At 40.5% G+C, this 20,033-nt stretch overlaps 1 protein-coding gene and 1 pseudogene across 4 annotated transcripts in view; one reads left to right on the top strand and one right to left on the bottom strand.

Annotated features, from left to right (window-relative positions):
* The window catches only part of DNA2 (DNA replication helicase/nuclease 2), a 50,500-nt gene extending 34,335 nt beyond the window's left edge, over positions 1-16,165 (bottom strand). For all 4 annotated transcript variants that reach the window (XM_058543321.1, XM_058543322.1, XM_058543324.1 and 1 more), the window contains exons 1-4: positions 16,011-16,165; positions 14,395-14,574; positions 13,299-13,482; positions 10,814-10,959 (exon numbers count right to left, since the gene is read on the bottom strand). In XM_058543321.1, coding sequence (XP_058399304.1) covers positions 10,814-10,959; positions 13,299-13,482; positions 14,395-14,574; positions 16,011-16,111 — 611 coding nt within the window. In that variant the 5' untranslated portion in view covers positions 16,112-16,165. The remainder of the gene's footprint in view (positions 1-10,813; positions 10,960-13,298; positions 13,483-14,394; positions 14,575-16,010) is intronic.
* LOC131406857 (uncharacterized protein C3orf38 homolog) lies at positions 674-7,386 on the top strand (annotated as a pseudogene).
* Positions 16,166-20,033: the final 3,868 nt, after the last annotated feature.

Below are 20,033 nucleotides of genomic sequence, written 5' to 3'. Positions count from 1 at the left end.
AAAAAAAAAAAAAGACAAGAGGTGCTGGGGCTGGCCCGGTGGTGCAGCGGTTAAGTACGCGCGCTCCACTGCGGCAGCCCGGGGTTCACAGGTTCAGATCCCGGGCACGCACCAACGCACCGCTTGTCAAGCCACGCTGTGGTGGCGTCCCATATAAAGTAGAGGAAGATGGGCACAGATGTTAGCCCAGGGCCAATCTTCCTTAAGAAAAAAGGGGAGGATTGGCATCGGATGTTAGCTCCGGGCTAGTCCTCCTCACAAAAAATAAAAAAATATAAAATAAAATGAAAAAGACAAGAGGGGCCAAGATGTTAGCTCAGGGCCACTCTTCCTCAAACAAAAAGAGGACGATTGTCAACCAATGTCAGTTCAGGGCAACTCTTCCTCACAAAAAAAAAAGAACAAGAAATAAGTTTTGGAGAGGATACGGAAAACAGAGAACCCTAATACACTGTTAGTGAGAGGGTAAATCAGCGCAGCCACTATGGAAAACAGTATGGAGGTTCCTCAAAAAATTAAAAATAGAAATACCATACAATCCAGCAATTCCACTTCTGGGTATACATCTGAAGAAAACAAAAATTTGAAAAAATATGTGCACCCCTATGTTCTCTGCAGCATTATTTACAATAACCAAAACGTGGAATAAACCTAAGTGTCCATCGATAGATGAATGGATAAAGGAGATGTGGTATATAGCAGTGTCTGTTGCCAAGGCGCCAGCCTGGTGGGCCTGAAGGGGTAACCTTCTTGGTGTCGCCCTCTCCACACTTCCTGGAGGTCGAGATGTTGGGGCTCAGATACCCAGAGATGGAGGGCTGTCGTAACCTGCTCGGCCTGCTGGACGAGATCATGGCCCTGTGTGACACCATCACCAACTACCTGGTGCAGCCTGAGGACTGCCAAGATGCCATTCGTGCAACACTAGTGTACAGTCAAAGTGTAGAACTTTTGAGGAATAAAAAGTCCAGTGAGAAATCATTTTTAAGTACTTGGCAGCACAGGGGGCTATTATACCTCCAGCTACTGAAAAACACCACCTTATTCAGCATGCAAAGGATTATTGGAACAAGCAATTACAACTGAAATTAAAGGAAACTCCAGAGCCAGTAAAGACAGAGGATATTAGACTCATTCAACAGCAGGAAAAAGAAGATAAAAAAGCTGAAAAAGTGGATTTTCGTTGATTAGGAGAATAATTCTGTCACTGGTTCTTTGACCTTCTTAATTCTCAGAATCCTCTTCTGGGACCACCTCGAGATGAATGGGGGGGGCCACAGCACTTCCGGCATGATGGCAAGCTTAGGTTTCATTACAACACACCTCAACAAAATGTGATAGACTACCATGCAGCAGACATTGTGAGCCTTCATCTGCTATCACTAGTGAAAGAAGAGTATCTTTTTCAGTCCCAACCTGGACTCCCGTGGACTGAAATGTGCTGCTTCTCCCCATGGTCTAGTTACGGTTGGAGTTGCTGGGACTGTCCACCGAGGGAACACTTGTTTGGGCATTTTTTTTTATTGTGAAATTTTTGTTGTACATTAGTGTTTATCAGTCACCATATAAGTGGATCCCTCCAATCCTTGTGCCCACCCCCACCCCCCTAGTCTCTGGTAACCACCAAACAGTTTTCTCTGTCCGTGTGTTGGTTTATCTTCCACATATAAGTGAAATCATGCACTGTTTGTCTTTCTCTTTCTGGCTTCTTTCACTGAACATAATACCCTCCAGGTCCATCCATGTTGTTGCAAATGGGACGATTTTGTCTTTCTTTATGGCTGAGTAGTATTCCACTATATATACATACTACATCTTCTTTATCCAATCATCAGTCGAGGGACACTTGGGTTGCTTCCATGTCTTGGCAATAGGGAATAATGCTGCAATGAACACAGGGGTGCATAAGCCTCTTTGGATTGTTGATTTCAGGTTCGTTGGGTAGATACCCAGTAGTGGGATAGCTGGATCATAAGGTATTTCTATTTTCAATTTTTTGAAGAATCTCCATACTGTTTTCCATAGAGGCTACACCAGTTTGCATTCCCACCAGCAGTGGATTAGGGTTCCCATTTCTCCACAGCCTCTGCAGCATTTGTTGCTTTTTGTCTTGGTGATTATAGCCATTCTAACGGGTATAAGGTGATATCTTAGTGTGGTTTTGATTTGCATTTCCCTGATGCTTAGTGATGTTGAGCATCTTTTCATGTGCCTATTGGCCACATGTATCTCTTCTTTGGAGAAGTGTCTGTTCATTTCCTCTGTGTTTGGGCATTTTTGAACAAATTTTTGGACCTATCCACTTTCCTTTTGTGGAGAATATTTGGGAAATCAAATTTATCAACCTGAGGGCCAGCCCCGTGGCTTAGTGGTTAAGTACGCGCACTCCGCTGCTGGCGGCCTGGGTTCAGATCCCGGGCGTGCACCGACGCACAGCTTCTCCAGCCATGCTGAGGCCGCATCCCACATACAGCAACTAGAAGGATGTGCAGCTTTGACATACAACAATCTACTGGGGCTTTGGGGGAAAAATAAATAAATAAAATTAAAAAAAAAAAATTTATCAACCTGAAAATTATTGGAGAGGGTTCCCTTGCTCCTGTAAAATTAATGGAAATTAAACAAATTATTACATTTGAACCAAGAGATCTAGAGGCCTTTTATAATGTAATCACTTTATGTGTACCTACAAAGTACGGCTTAATGTAAGGCAGGCACTGGATAGTGGAACCGGAGACCAAACTTTATGTAGTGGGAATGAGGCATTGTTGAACAAAAGAGAACTGAGTTTACCTAACCCTCTACAGCACTGAGTATCGTACACCAGTCTAAAAAATCTTCTATACAGAAACTCTTCCAAATACTACATCAGCAATGTCTAAGTGATTGCAGACGTGAAGACTGACATATTTTAGTTGAAATATCTTTCTTGACCACAGACTAACATGTGAATACTTGCCTCTTACCTCAGTTGCAGCAAATGTTCTGAGAGCTTAATGCAGTTCATCAAATAAATCCCACCTTAGATGTTATAACTAACAGTGTGCCTTAGAAACCAGGTAATATTTTCATTTTACTTAGTGAATATTCTGCTAATATCTATACTTTTCATATGGGAAAGGATTTATAGTGTTCAAGGCTTCCCCTTTTTAAGTTTCTCATTTACTTTTATCTAAATTTGGATAATTTTACAAATGCATCTCATGACAGTAGTGTTAAAAAAAGGTACATATTTTAGAGATGTTTAACGTAAACTCAGAGTTCTCATTTTAGAAAACTTGAATGACGTTCTTATGTAAAAAGTTCAATAATTTAGCAGGTGGAGAAAAATTTACTTTGCCTTTTTAAATATTTGAGGAACATTTTTCAAAGTTATCTACTGTAGTCCAAGCTAAAAATCTTATAATCTGCAAGATTTTCTGAACTATTTTGGGCAATGATAAGTGCTATTCTCAAAACAGATCTTATTCTTATCAAAGCCTTCAGCTAACAGTTTTATAGAGCATTTATTGTAATAACATATAAAGGAAACATATTACTGAAATCTTTAAAAAGGTGTGCCCAATTCCTAACTTTTAAATGTTTTTCCTCTTGATTGATCTTGGAAGAGGTGACCAAAAAAAAAAAAACCACTCACAAATTTATAATGTGGGCATAAATACATATATAGAGAGATATTTACTCCCATATCATAAATTAAAATTATTAGGATTTTTTCACCTCTAATTTGTTTTACTAGGTTTGCATTACAAGGTTAAGTTGCTAGGTTAATTACATAGTTACTTTAAAGTTTAAATTCTTCATCACTTAGCAGCTACTTGCTGATCTTGGATTTAGTTAATAATTTTAATTTACAAAAATGCCACTTGGAAAAAAATTCAACTGGGAGATGTCATGATGATGTATTGTACATGTTAATTTTTACCTTTAACTCTACTCATGATCATCTACAGTGACTGATAAGAATTTGGAAGCAGGAGGAGAAAACTCATCTTTTATGCTTTTTTAATGCCATGCCTCTTACAAGGAGTACAAATTGGTATGTCCTAAAATAAGAACTTAATAAAGGAGGGAAATCCCTTTTGTCTGCTGTAAGATATTCTTTAAACTTAAAGCCAAGTTTTTTCTTTTTTAAGTTGGAAGTATCACTGTAACATGTAACTGATAAATATCCTAAGTAAAGGATAAAATTAAAAACAAAACCACGATGTGGTATGTGTGTGTGTATATATACATGGAATATTAGCCATAAAAAAGAATGAAATCTTGCCATTTGCAAAAACATCATTGGACCTAGAGGGTATTATGCTAAGTGAAATAAGTCACATAAAGACAAACACCATATGACTTCACTTACATGTGGAAGCTAAAAAACAAAACAAACAAAACAAAACAGAAACAGACTCCCAGATACAAAGAACAAACTGGTGGCTGCTAGAGGGGAAGGGTAGGGGAATGAGCAAAATAGGTGAAGTGGATTAAGAGGTACAAACTTCCAGAAATAAAATAAATAACTCACGGGGATATAATGTACAGCACAGGGAATAGAGTCAATAATATTGTAATAACTTTGTATGGTGACAGATGGTAACTAGATATATCGTGGTGATCATTTTGTAATGTATAAAAATATCAAAGCACCGTGTTGTACACCTGAAACGAATATAATATTATATAATAAATAACTAATATAATAATATATAATATTATATAATAATGTCAATTATACTTCAATAAAAATAATTAATTAAAAAAAAAAAAAAGAGAGAGAGAAGCTGAAATTTCTCAAGCCAGGGAGCAACTGCTGACGCCAAAGTGCCCCAAACAATCACACACTAGGGCCGGCCCCGTGGCTTAGCGGTTAAGTGCGCACGCTCCGCTACTGGCGGCCCGGGTTCGGATCCTGGGTGCGCACAAATGCACCGCTTCTCCAGCCATGCTGAGGCCGCATCCCACATACAGCAACTAGAAGGATGTGCAACTATGACATACAACTATCTACTGGGGCTTTGGGGGAAAAAAGGAGGAGGATTGGCAATAGATATCAGCTCAGAGCTGGTCTTCCTCAGCAAAAAGAGGAGGATTGGCATGGATGTTAACTCAGGGCTGATCTTCCTCACAAAAAAATAAATAAACAAAATAAAACTGTTTAAAAAAAAAAAAAAAAACAATCACACACTCAGACTACCAGAGCTAAAGGTTATCCCTGCAAAAAGCTATTTGAAATCTAGAAACTTCTAGTTGATAAAAGAGGACGTAGGTGAGGATGAGGAGAGGGAAAGAAGGACTCATATATTGCCGGCAGAAATTAAACTGGAACAAGGCCTATACAAAGCAATTTGGCAATATATATCAAAATTTTAAATGTACCCAGACTGCATCATGTCCTGGAGGGGGAAAAATGCCATAAAGAACATTATTGGACAAAACTGAAATGCAAACAGATCAGACAAAAGTATTCTATCAATACTAAATTTCCTGAAGTTAATAACTGTACTATGGTTACATAAAAGAAAAATCCTTACTCTTTGGAAATACACACTTAAGTATACATCATGGTTTTTTACCTCAGGGACATGAGCCCTGAGCCCGCTCAGCTCAGTGTAAGAGAGAACATGTCATGATCAAAGCCCTTGGCCAGCAGCAGGCTGACACACCAGGCTGAGGCCCCACACCTGGCTAACAAAGGTCACCACGTGCCTGGCCTGAGCCACCACACAGTGGTCTGGGCACAAGAGGCCCAAAGGGAGGGTGAGCAGGGCCAGCTCTGCCCACTGCAGTGGGGGCCCCTGAGCCCACAGGGCATCCCAGGATGTCCAGGGCTCTGCTCGGCCTGCTCTATGGCCAGTGGCTTCGTGATATACAGCCCATCATGTATACCATGATGTACACTACTGATATACAGCCCATCTGTATATATCATGATGTATACTACTGATATACAGCCCATTGTGTATACCATGATGTATATTACTTAATCTTGGGAGGAGAATCTACACAAACATGCTCACATATAATAAGTGAATCTGAGTAAAGAGTATATGGATGTTCCTTGTACTACTCTTGCAACTTTTCTCTAAATTTGAAGTTATTTCCAAATAAAAAGATTTTTTAATGCATATATCCTGTGGCCCAACAATTCCACATTTAAGTATTGAGCCCAGATATATGCCTGCACAGGTATAAAATAAAGGATAATCAAAGGTATTTATTATAGCATTGCTAATAAAAGCAAAAATTGAACTGCCAACGGGATACTTAAATAAATTACAGTACATCCATACAATAAAACACTATACCACTATTAATTAAAAATGAGATAGCTCAATAAGTACTGACATGGAATTAATCTTTATACACAATGATGTGTATGGTATGCTACCTAAAAAATAAAATATAAATATATATGCATACTACCACACATAAATGTTTGAAATCTCTGTGGAAGGACATACAAGAAACTGGTAACAGTGGTTGCCTCTGGGGAGAGGAACTGAGAACTACGAGAATACGGGTAGAAAGGACTTACTTTTTACTGTGTATCCTCTTCTACTATTTTTTTTTTTTCCCCAAAGCCCCAGTAGATAGTTGTATGTTATAGTTGCACATCCTTCCAGTTGCTGTATGTGGGACGTGGCCTCAGCATGGCCGGAGAAGCGGTGAGTCAGTGCGCGCCCGGGATCCGAACCCGGGCCGCCAGTAGCGGAGCGTGCGCACTTAACCGCTAAGCCACGGGGCCGGCCCCCCCCTTGTACTATTATAACACCATGTTATTATACAAGTTATTACTTGTATAATACAAATACAAATATAATACAATACACAATGGTGTGCACTTGTACAACTGGTGTGCATGAATGTACTACTGTGTACTAATGGTGTGCACGAATTTATAACCTATTTAGAAATAATAATTTAGGGGCCGGCCCCGTGGCTTAGCGGTTAAGTGCACTCGCTCCGCTGCTGGTGGCCCAGGTTCGGATCCCGGGTGCACACCGACGCACCGCTTCTCTGGCCATGCTGAGGCCGCGTCCCACATACAGCAACTAGAAGGATGTGCAACTGTGACATACAACTATCTACTGGGGCTTTGGGGGAAAAATAAATAAATAAAATTATGAAAAAAAAAAGAAATAATAATTTATTATTAAAAAAAAGAACCTGCACAATTGGGTAATCTTTTTCCTCAATAAATTTGTCCAACCATCCTGGAACCATTCCTTATTGTCATGATCTCCTTAGGCAGACTCTTCCCAGTCTTTTACTTTTTACAGACCAGCACTCTTTTTAAAGTTTCTAAACCAGTCTATACTGGTTATTTAATGTCTTCTGCATTTAAATTCTCCCTTTTTAATTTTAGCCAACTCACAGAAAACTGACATGTAATAGCCTGGTCTTTCCTGAGATTATTAAGGTACTTAGCAATTATTAAGGTAGTATCTTCAGGCCTAGACTTTTATCGACATAATGAGAGGGTAGAGTTGAACAGATCTTTCTCCGTACTAAGGGAGAAGGGTCTATGAGAGAGGGTGGAAAAGAACTCTGAATCTGTTATTTTAGGATTTAGGAATTTAAAAAAGTATTCTCTTGAACAGGATTGATATTACTGTGGATGGGCAAGAATTATGAGGGAATTAATATTTTCATAATTATGAAATGAAACATATTTTCCCTTAATAACTTAGAATATCATGGTAAATAACAATCACACAATTCAGTGATACCCAAGGATCTGCTACGAATGCATTCCCTCCAAAATTCTGACCTTCACAGTCTTATATTTTTAAAAATACTTCCCTCTTTCCTGTAATAAAACCATCAGCTCTCATATTATGTGACTGGGAGGTTCCTCTCTGCTGCATCTTGGAAACCAGATAACTAAGACTGTTAGATATTAATGAAAAATAATAAGAGATGCTGAGAGTATGAAAGACACTCCATTATGTAAAGTGCACAAGGTTTAATACATGGACCTCATGAATTCTGAACAAGGCTGCTCTCAGACATCTTGTTTTCTTTCATCCTTGCATTCAAGCTGGAGTCTAGACTAATCAGGTTGCCTGATACCTGAATATCTGTGGTAGTTTAAAATATGTCCACAAATTCTTTGACACTCCCTTAACAAGATGGCAGCCAATTCTCTATACTTGAGAGAGAGCTAGACTTAGTGACTTGCACCTAATGAATTAAAAAAACCAGAAGTGGGAGGCAGGCCCAGTGGCGCAAGTGGTTAAGTGCTCGCGCTCCGCTTCGGAGGCCTGGGGTTCCCAGGTCCGGATCCCAGGCGCGCACCGACATGCCACTTGTCAAGCCATGCTGTGGCGGAATCCCATATAAAGTAGAGGAAGATCGGCACAGATGTTAGCCCAGAGCCAATCTTGCTCAGCAAAAAAGAGGAAGATCGGCATTGAACGTTACCTCAGGGCTAGTCCTCCTCACAAACTGATTAATTAAACAAACAAACAAACAAACCAGAAGTGACAATGCATGAGTTCAGAGACTAGGTTATACTTTTTTTTTCCAAACTATTTTTTTTTGAGGTAACTTTGGTTTATAACAGTACATAAATTTCAGGTGTACATCATTATATTTCTCTTTTTTAACTTTTTATTTATTTATTTTTTCCCCCAAAGCCCCAATAGATAGTTGTATGTCATAGCTGCACATCCTTCTAGTTGCTGTATGTGGGACGCGGCCTCAGCATGGCCGGAGAAGCGGTGCATCGGTGCGCGCCTGGGATCTGAACCTGGGCCGCCAGCAGCGGAGCATGCGCACTCAACTGTTAAGCCACGGGGCCGGCCCTACATCATTATATTTCAATTTCTGTGTAGATTACATCATGTTCACCACCCAAAGACTAATTACCATCTGTCACCATACACATGTGCCTAGTCACTCCTTTCAGAGACTAAGGTATAAAAAGCACTGTGGCTTTCTGCTTGCTCTCTTTCTTGGACCATCCAATCTGGAGAAAGCAGTTGGCATGTTGTGACAACACATCAGGCAGCCCTGTGAAGAGGCCCACGTGTTGAGGAACTGAAACCTCCTGCCAATAGCCAGCCAGGAATTGAGGCCTTATCACAACAGCCATGTAAGTACGTCATCTTGGAAGCATATCCTCACACCCCGGTCAAGCCCTCAGATGACTGCAGCCCCATGTGGGAGACTCTGGGCCAGAACCACCCGGCCTCCTCTGAATTCCTGACCTACAGAAACTGTGAGATAATAGATGTCTGTCATTTTAAGCCACTAAGTTTTGATGTGATTTGTTTCAGGGCAATAAATAATCAATACAATACACAACAGATAAGGCATCACCATATGCTGATTAGGGTGTGACAAAAAAAGTAAAAATTTGAAATGTAAAGTAGCAAATAATGCAATAAGTGGAACTTTTAAAGCAAAAACTTTATTAAATCTTCTCATACTCTGAGCTATGCTGTGTGGTCATGAGTAAGTGACAACTCTGTGCTTCTGTTTCTTCATTTATAACAGGCTGCTATCAGATTAGATAAGGTGTCTAAAAGAATTTAACACAGTGTCTGGCATATGGCAGGGTTCTAAATGTTTTTAGGACAACAGATTATCTGTCATTAGTAAATCAGTTGCATGGAATTTTGGAACATGTCTTTCCCATACAAACAATGAAACACAGAATTACATCTGGGAAAAATAGGTTTATGTCAACTAGTGTGGAAATCAAAATCACCACTAACAAAAACACTTCTGTGAAAAAAGATGGACTGCAGTAGGAGTCAAGGAAGAAACAGAGAGCAGAGCATGCCAATCCCTCTGCAGGTAGTCACTCACAAAATGCCAATGATTAGGGGCTGGACCCATGGCATAGTGATTAAGTTCGGTGTGCTCTGCTTCGGCGGCCCAGGTTTGCAGGTTTGCAGGTTTGGATCTCACGCACAGACCTACACTACTCATCAACCATGCTGAGGTGGTGACCCACGCACAAAATAGAGGAAGACCGGCACAGATGTTACCTCAGGGAAAATCTTTCTCACCAAAAAAAAAAAAAGCCCATGACTAGCCCTTTGCGGTTTTACACACATTATCTCCATTGTCACAAAAAGTCTACAAAATAGGGACTATCAACTTTTTAATAATCTTTAAGGGGCCGGCCCCGTGGCTTAGCAGTTAAGTGCGCGTGCTCCACTGCTGGTGGCCCAGGTTCGGGTCCCGGTGCGCACCAATGCACCGCTTGTCCAGCCATGCTGAGGCGGCGTCCCACGTACAGCAACTAGAAGGATGTGCAACTATGACATACAACTATCTACTGGGGCTTTGGGGAGAAAATGGGGAAAAAAAAGGAGGAGGATTGGCAATAGATGTTAGCTTAGGGCTGGTCTTCCTCAGCAAAAAGAGGAGGATTAACATGGATGTTAGCTCAGGGCTGAGCTTCCTCAAAAGAAAAAAGAATCTTTAAGTAACTTCTTTAGTCATAAACCTTTTGATAAAGCTACAATTTGAAACTAGGTTCCCCTGACTCCCAGACCCATACAATTTTCAGTATGTCACACTGTTTCTAGAAATAAGGCAAAAAGGTTTTCACACTCTCTGAGAGCAGCTAAGAGTCTGTTGTGCACATGTACAGAATATTTAGATATTTTTAGCCAAAGAGCTTCTGTTGCACAATTTCAGAAGCTCTTTACAGAACTGCAATGGGGTACTGCAACCTTGGAATCTTCATTCTAATATTACACTAATTCATATTGAATAGTCTAATAGCCAAATACCTTACAGATTCTAGGAAAAAAGTTATATAAATAAAATTATACCTGTAGTTCCTCTTGTAACTACTTACATTTCTTTCAGATGCCTTATTTCTTGAACGGTTTGAATAGCAAGTTCTTGTAGCTTTTCTGGGGCAAAGCTATCACTTATTGCTTTTTGAAATACTTCATGGAGAACTGTACCAATCACCATTTGGCGTGTGGCTGAATCAGAGCGCTATGAAAAAAAATACAAAAGTTTTATTTCACAACATATTAACAACCATGATCATATATTTATCACCTAACATATTAAACCAATAGCCAAAGGGCACCAGTAAGACAAATGCCAAGATATTAAACAATGTTTCCTTCTGGTGGGTGGAATTATAGGTGACTTTCACTTTCTTTTATTCAGAATTACTTGAATTATTTTATAAGTATAGATTGTGTTTAAAGTCAGTATATTCCCATTTTGAAAAAAATTAACCAATATGAAAAAATTCAACATATTCTCAAATATTTAACATATTCATCTCTAATTTCACTTTATAATCTACCCAAATAGAAAGGCCAATAAAGGCATAGCTCATAAACTCATGCAAGTAAAAGCTATTATTCAAACATTAAATTTAAACTTACAGCAGAGATTTTCGGCAAGAAAGTTCTCTCCACTTAAAGAAACAGTACTTATCAATTAGCCTAGACTTCTCCCTTACAGCTATCAAAAAACTAAAGGTCACCAAACCATCCCTCAGGAATTTTAAGAATTAATTTACAGAGGAACTCTGTATATATTTTTGCAAGCTCTATGTGAGTCTAAAATTATTTCAAAATAAAAAGTTTTTAAAAGACTAATATTCAGGTCTGCTTTATAATTATGTGGTTAAAAGAAAAGTTGGGGGCCGGCCCGGTGGCTTAGCGGTTAAGTGCACACGCTCCGCTGCTGGCGGCCCGGGTTCGGATCCCGGGCGTGCACCGACGCACCGCTTCTCCGGCCATGCTGAGGCCGCGTCCCACATACAGCAACTAGAAGGATGTGCAGCTATGACATACAACTATCTGCTGGGGCTTTGGGGGAAAAAATAAATAAATAAAATCTTTAAAGAAAAAAAAAAAAGAAAGAAAAGTTGGTATTCCCCATAACTGAAGAAAAAAGCTGATAAACTACAAACAAGTGTCAATTAAGATTATTAGACAATCTATTTAGCTATTTTTCCTTCTTTCTCTTCTTGCTCAGCTGTATTTTTGGTTTTATACATACATATAGATCAACTGTATAATTAAAACAATACTCTGGTGGGCTGGCCCTGTGGCTTAGTGGTTAAGTGCGTGCGCTCCGCTGCTGGCGGCCCGGGTTCGGATCCCGGGCGCGCACTGACGCACGGCTTCTCTGGCCATGCTGAGGCCGCGTCCCACATACAGCAACTAGAAGACTGTGCAGCTATGACATACAACTGTCTACTGGGGCTTTGGGGGAAAAATAAATAAAATAAAAAAAAAAAATTAAAAAAAAAAAAAAAAACAATACTCTGGGAGGAATAGGAAACTTAACAAATAAAAACCCAGGTTCTTCAACAAATAAACGGCATTGAAACAAAGGGGGGGAAGGGTGGAAGGCAGAACTACTATAGATTGAAAGAAACTTGAGACGTATTAACCAAACATAGTACATAGACCTTGTTTGGATACTGATTCTAACAAACCAACGAAATAAAATGACATTTTTGATAAAAGATGTAAGAGATAAACTGGGTATTAGATTAATTTAAGCAATTACTGTTAGTTTTATTGTATATGATAAAGATATTGTCTTTATTTATTTATTTTGTGAGGAAGATCAGCACCAAGCTAACATGTGATGCTAATCCTCCTCTTTTTGCTGAGGAAGATTGGCCCTGAGCTAACATCCGTGCCCATCTTCCTCTACTTTATACGCGATGCTGCCACAGCATGGCTCGACAAGCAGTGTGTCGGTGCATGCCCGGGATCCAAACCGGTGAACCCCGGGCCGCGGCAGCAGAGCGCACACACTTAACCACTTGCACCACCGGGCCAGCCCCTGTATTTATATATTTTAAAAAATCATCAGCTTTCATTTACTTGCAAAATAATATAACGTTTGAGAACTGCAGAATGGGTACATGAGGATTTATTATAATCATCTCTGTGTATGTGTGAAATTTTCCATAATAATTTTTTAAAAAGAGACTGTCACATTTATTTTTAGTTTATTGAGAATACATGAAGCCAAGTTTGGAAATGCCTAGATGTTTCAAATAAAAGATTTTATCACTTAAATTAATTATTTTAATCATTAGAATTAATTGTTTTATTAAGTGTTTAACAAGATTCAAAGGATTCAGGCATCTGGCCTTGAGTCCCAGCACTGCCACTTACTAGCTACCTGACTTTGGGCAAGTCATCTAACCTCTGTGAGCCTGATTTTCGTCATCTGTAAAATGCAGCTGATTAATACCATCTACCTCACAGGACTGCTGGGAGATTACATAAAGTGTCAAAATGCTCTGTGAACTCTAAGACCCTGTAGAAACATCAGCTGTTAATATTATTCACCCTAAAAGTTTCACTTAGGACAGCTCTTCTCATACAACGAATACTACTGGCTATGCTTGTGCCAGAAATCAACATGTCTGGGTATAGGATCAAATATCCGAAATCTTCATCTATTATCCAAGTATCAGATGTGCAGTCTCCCTCCAAATGGATGATGTCCCCCGGCTCTACTGGTACAGAGCACCTAAAAACAAAGCAAAGAAAGTATAAATACATATTTTAGGTTCTTACATTTAAACATATTAAAGAAGCTTCAAAAAATAAATATGTTATCTGAAGAAATAAGTATTTCTAAATTTCTGGGTCTTTTAAAAAAATTAAATACCAGGATGCAGTCTCTGAATCAACTCCTTCGTCATTCTACTCCTTTCCACCTTTGAAATACACCTGAAAAGTCGTGGGTTTTCCTTAAATTCGAAAAAGGAAAACTGCTTAGTGTTACAGCATCGTCTACTGCAAAAGCTATCAAATCTTTAATGGTGAAATATATAGCTCCAATTACGAATCAGGTTGTTTTAATAATTAATTCTCTCATTCTTAAGACTTGCAGTGATATCGACAGCTTCTGTAAGTCTTGAGGCATGAAGCCAAACCCAATGTAGCAAAAATAAAATCATACTTATCTAGTTCAAACCATTTACCTTGCAGCCTAAACAAAGGGCCTGGACAAAGTCAGACCTCCACCTTCCATGCATCTCCCCTTCACCCCTCACGTACCATACTTTGCTTGAGTAGAGAAATCTAAGGTTTAAGAATGTTCTTATTCTGTAATTAATTTTGCTCTCCGTGAGAACTAATACGAATTTCAAGCTGCAATCTTAAAACAAAGCACTGGGAAATAGGAAGTAGTCATTTAATAAGTCCCTTTGAACTTGATTTTCAAATGACAATAAAAATCAAGTTTGGGGAGGGGGGATAGCGAACTTGAGATGCTGGGGTAATAGGCACAATTTTTATGTAGAATTAATTCAGGTTCAAATCTACTCCCTTTATTAACAATTAAATTATAGCAACATTCACAAAAGCCCATGTGATGGGTTTTAAGATGGTACCCTTAAGACTCCACTAGATCAGCTCAAAGTTATACAAAAATTACCAGTCATTCCTAAGGATGCACAGTTCTTCACATTCTAGCGACTGGGAAGCAGTGATGCTTAGGTGCTTTTCATGGTTTCCCTCTTCATTCTGTACAATATGGACTGCTAACACCAGGTACCGGTTATCCATTCCTCTGCTCAGAACTGCTTTAGAAAAGGATGCTTCCACCTTCTGAAATCTAAAGCATACACACACAAAACTAATGTAGCACAAGCAAGAAATAAGAAGCCATCTAATCTCATTTATCTACAAACCAACCTTCTAGAGATCTAGGTTTGTTTCTTCTGGAAAGTTTATCATAATGACCTTTGGCTAAAATACGTAAAAATTAAGAAAGCAAGGGCATAGCAGAATTCCTATTATAAAAACTTCCCGGAAGCAATGCCATTTAAAACATGCTTATGATACAGATTTTTCCAAATATAAGCTCTATGAAGAGCTCTGTGGGATATCCATGACTATGAGGATCAAGGACAAAGTGAAAAACACTAAACAACAAATTCCTACCACCGGTGCAAACCTTCTCAAAGTACAAGTAAAAGGAAATGTCTTGGATATTATCTTTTTTGTAAATAAAAGAGATGTTTGCTATGGAAAAGCACAGTTTGGGTGGTTCACTGGAAGTCCTACTGTGAGCCACAGAATTATATTAATCTTTAAATTAGGAGCATACTTACAAATCATCTATTCCAACCTACTATTTAATGTAGAAAATCCTTCTATATAATCTCATTGAGGATCAACCAGCCCCTGCTTTGTAGAGAAAGCAAACTTAATACCTGTCACATTAGCTCAGAGAGTAACTCAGAAATTTCTTATTTATAATGAGCAAGTCAATTTCACAATACTTTTATCTATTGATCCTAGCCTCCTGAAAACTATGCAAAATAATCTCTCCTCTAAAAAACACCGAGTCTCTCTTAAATCTTTCCTGTTTGACAGCAGGAAGTCTTTATCAGTGATAGTCCAACAGAGGGTCCGAAGTCACTCTCTCTCCAATTATAACACCAAACGCCTTTCACATTACCCCAAAATTATCTCTGTCACCGAACCCTAGGTTCTATTACTTTCTAACCGCCTCATTAACCTACCCTACCTAGCTTCAGGCCGTGAATTTCCCAAGGTCAGCTAGGATCTTCCAAAAAGTATTGCTGATCAAAATCCAAAACGCAAAGATCCGTCAACAATAAGTAGCATCATTATTATTATGGAAAATAATCCCACACCATGATTGTGGGTCAAGTTTCTCCGACCATTTACACAGAGCTGAGGATGCAGAGTTCTCCCTGGGATAAGTTCTCCAACTAAACATCGAGAAAAGCATGTAGCAGTCCCAATGTCCTTGTATGAAGATACTTATGGTGGCTGGAACTCCTCGAATTCGAGAAAGAGGTGAAATCAAGGGAAAGAATGAACTGCTGGGCTCTGGCCTGAGCGTGGCCCCAAGACCCTGCGAAACAGACCCCAGCTCCGGAGGTTCTTCGGGCGCGCCGGGACCGGAGCCGGGTCACCGCGTGCCCAGCCCCCGCCCGCCGAGGCGTGGGTGCCGCCTCTCCCGCTCCTTTCTTTCAAATCTCCCGCTTTGTTCCCAGACTCTCCCCCGGCTCCGCTCACCGCTCTGCCGGCGGCACAGCCTCCTCGCCGAAACTCTTCTCTATCAGCCGGCCCAGGTCCTCCAGCGGCTCCATCCTGGACGCGCAGACCGTTCTAACCATTAACAGGCAAAATCAGGCGAACTCGGAGCCACACCGAAAAGCAAAAGGAGCGCCACTCCGAGAGGCGCCGCACGCATGCGCCGACCCGCCGAGGTCCTAAGTGATCTGCGCCGGCGGCTCCGCCCACGCCCCGCGCGCTCCGGGTGGAGCGGGGCGCATGGCAGCGGAGGCCTTGAAGGAGCCTGTGCTCCCTTGCTTTAGGGTTTGGAAAGCAGAGAGTCTTTATAATCTGGCTCAGACTAAACGCTCCCGCCGTCTCTCCAGACACACCAACCCATACCCAACACATGCTCTTAGTTTGAACAGAACAATTTGCAGTTGACCAAACCCAAGGGTCCCCTCTAAGCCTTCAGACTTCTGCATTCTCTGGAAAACCTCTCATCCTCCTTTTTTCTGGAAAATTCATTGAGAGAAGCTGTCAGATAGGAACCTCCTCATCATGTTACCACTAAATCAGCAAAACTACCAATATCCATTTCTATCTTATAACCTCTTTCCACTTTTTTTTTTTTTTTTTTTGCTGAGGAAGTTTCACCCTGAGCTAACATCTGTTGCAAATCTTCCTCTTTTTGTCTGTGAGCTGTACCACAGCATGGCCTCTGACAGATGAGTGGTGTAGGTCCACAGTGGGAAACCAGGCGCCAATTGGACTGAGCCTGCGGAACTTAACGGGTAGGCCACTGGGGCTGGCCCACCTCTTTCCTCTTTTTTTTGACAGTGGACAGTGGTCTTCCTATCAAGGGACAATCCACCTACTTGTACTCGGGATTCCAAGGCCTCTAGCATTCTCAAGGGCATTGCTTCTTCAGTTACTCCCACATTCTCTTGTATCATCAATCTGGCCCTTGGATTGCACCTAGGCTTTTAATGAGGCCAGTATCTCCCATCTTTAAAAGATATTACCTTGATGGAACTTACTCTATCCCTCTCTTGGCCATCCTCCAGAGCAAAACTTCTTTAAAGAATTTTCTCAACATACAGATGGGCAACAGGCACATGAGAGGATGCTCAAAATCCCTAATTATAAGGGAAATGCAAATCAAAACCACAATGAGCTATCACCTCATACCTGTCAGATGGCTATTATCAAAGAGACAAGAAATAAGTGTTGGCTAGGATGTGGAGAAAAGGGAACACTTGCATACTGTCGATGGGAATGTAAATTGGGGCAGCCACTATGGAAAACAGTATGAAGGTTCCTTAAGAAATTAAAAATAGGGCCGGCCTGTGGCTTAGTGGTTAAGTGCGTGCTCTCCACCACTGGCCGCCCGGGTTCAGATCCCGGGCGCGCACCAACGCACCGCTTCTCTGGCCATGCTGAGGCCACGTCCCACATACAGCAACTAGAAGGATGTGCAACTATGACTTACAACTATCTACGGGGGCTTTGGGGAAAAAAAAGAAGGAGGAGGATAGGCAACAGATGTTAGCTCAGAGCTGGTCTTCCTCAGAAAAAAGAGGAGGATTAGCATGGATGTTAGCTCAGGGCTGATCTTCCTCACAAAAGAAAAAAAAAAGAAATTAAAAATAGAACTACCATATGATTCAGCAATTCCACTTCTGGGTACATATCTGAAAAAACAAAAGCACTAATTCAAAAAGATATATGCAGGGCCGGCCCCGTGGCTTAGCGATTAAGTGCGTGCCCTCCGCTACTGGCAGCCCGGTTCGGATCCTGGGCGCGCACTGACCCACTGCTTGTCCGGCCATGCTGAGGCTGCATCCCACATACAGCAACTAGAAGGATGTGCAACTATGACATACAACTATCTACTGGGGCTTTGGGGAAAAAAAGGAGGAGCACTGGCAATAGATGTTAGCTCAGAGCCGGTCTTCCTCAGCAAAAAGAGGAGGATTAGCGTGGATGTTAGCTCAGGGCTTCCTCACAAAAACAAAAACAAAAACAAAAAGATATATGCACTCCTATGTTCATTGCAGCATTGTTTACAATAGCCAAGATATGGAAGCAACCTGTGTCCATTGACAGATGAATGGATAAAGAAGACGGAGCATATATATACAAAGGAATATTAGCCATAAAAAGAAGGAAATTTGCCATTTCCAACAACATGGATGGACCTATGCTAAGTGAAATAACAGAGAGAGAAAGACAAATATTGTGTGATTTCACTTATATGTGGAATCTAAAAAACAAAACAAAATAGAAACAGATTCATAGATACAGAGAACAAACTGGTGGTTGCCAGAGGAGAGGAGGTTTGCGGGTAGGTGAAATGGGTGAAGGGGATCAAGAGGTATAAACTTCTAGTTATAAAATAAATAAGTCATGGGGATGTAATGTACAGCATGGGGAATATAGTCAATAATATTGTAATAACTTTATATGGTGACAGATGGTAACTAGACATATTGTGGTGATCATATAATGTATATAAATGTCAAATCACTAGGTTGTACACTTGAAACTAATATAAAATTGCATGTCAATTATAATTCAAAAAAAAAGAATTTCCTTTAAGGCTATCTCCAATTTCAACTCCTAGTCACTTTCCTTATGTTTCCAGTTTTTAATGTTTTTAATTAAAAAACAATTTACTGCAGGAGCCAGCCCAGTGGCATAACAGTTAGGTTCTCGTGCTTTGCTTTGGCAGCCCAGGGTTCACAGGTTCAGATCCCAGGGGCAGACTGACGCAATACTTGTAAAGCCAAACTGTGGCAGCGTCCCATATAAAGTAGAGGACGATGGGCACGGATGTTAGCCCAGGGCCAATCTTCCTCAGTAAAAAAAAAAAAAATTATTGCACATGTGTAGAATATGAAAAACCACCTTTAAAAATAACATACTCAGGGCCGGTCGGGTGGCTTAGCGGTTCAGTGCGCATGCTCCGCTACTGGCGGCTCAGTTCAGATCCTGGCGCGCACTGACGCACCGCTTCTCCGGCCATGCTGAGGCCCGTCCCACATACAGCAACTAGAAGGATGTGCAACTATGACATACAACTATCTACTGGGGCTTTGGGGGAAAAAAAAAAAAGGAGGAGGATTGGCAATAGATGTTAGCTCAGAGCCGGTCTTCCTCAGCAAAAAGAGGAGGATTAGCACGGATGTTAGCTCAGGGCTGATCTTCCTCACAAAAAATAAATAAATAAATAAATAAATAAATAAATAAATAAATAAATAATATACTCAGAATATTTAAAATATACAGAAAGGTATAAAAAATAATAAAATGATCTCATAAGCCTATCACCCGACTTAAAAATAATCTTTATCAGGGCCAGCCTGGTGGCATAGCAGTTAAGTTCGCACACTCCACTTCTGCAGTCCGGGCTTCGCAGCTTCAGATCCCAGGCACGGACTGACACAATGCTGGTAAAGCCATACTGTGGCAGCGTCCCATATAAAGTAGAGGACAATGGGCAGCGATGTCAGCCCAGGGCCGGTCTTCCTCAGCAAAAAGAGGAGGGTTGGCATTGGATGTTAGCTCAGGGCTAATCTTCCTCACACACACAAAAATAATAATAATCTTTATCAAGAGTCGTCTTTCACATTCATGTTTATTCATATATAAATTATGAGCAACTTTTTGGAAAAGCCTTGCCTGTAATAGATACAGATTTTGTACCTGTGACACCACACTCAACTGGTTTTCCTCCAACCTCACAGGCCCTCCTTGGTGTCTTTTACTGTCTCTTCATTTTCTCCCCAATCTGTAAATGTTGAAAGTCCTCAGAGTTCAGTTCTGGACAAATTTCTCTATGTACTAGCTTCCTAGGTTATTTCATCCATTTGCATGGCTTTAAATATCATCTCTATCCTGTCAACTCTCAAATTCATATTTACAGGCAAGTCTTTTCCTCTGAATTCAGGAGTCCAACTGCCTACTTAACATCTACACTTAAAAATATTAAGGGGGATTGGATGTTGGGAGACCTTAATTATAACATAGACCAAAATGGAA

The sequence above is a fragment of the Diceros bicornis genome, chromosome 6 (genome assembly GCF_020826845.1).
Source record: "Diceros bicornis minor isolate mBicDic1 chromosome 6, mDicBic1.mat.cur, whole genome shotgun sequence".
In the NCBI taxonomy this organism is placed as follows: Eukaryota; Metazoa; Chordata; class Mammalia; order Perissodactyla; family Rhinocerotidae; genus Diceros; species Diceros bicornis.
The sequence above is the reverse complement of the archived record's forward strand: the minus strand, read 5'-3'. Positions and strand labels throughout refer to the sequence as shown.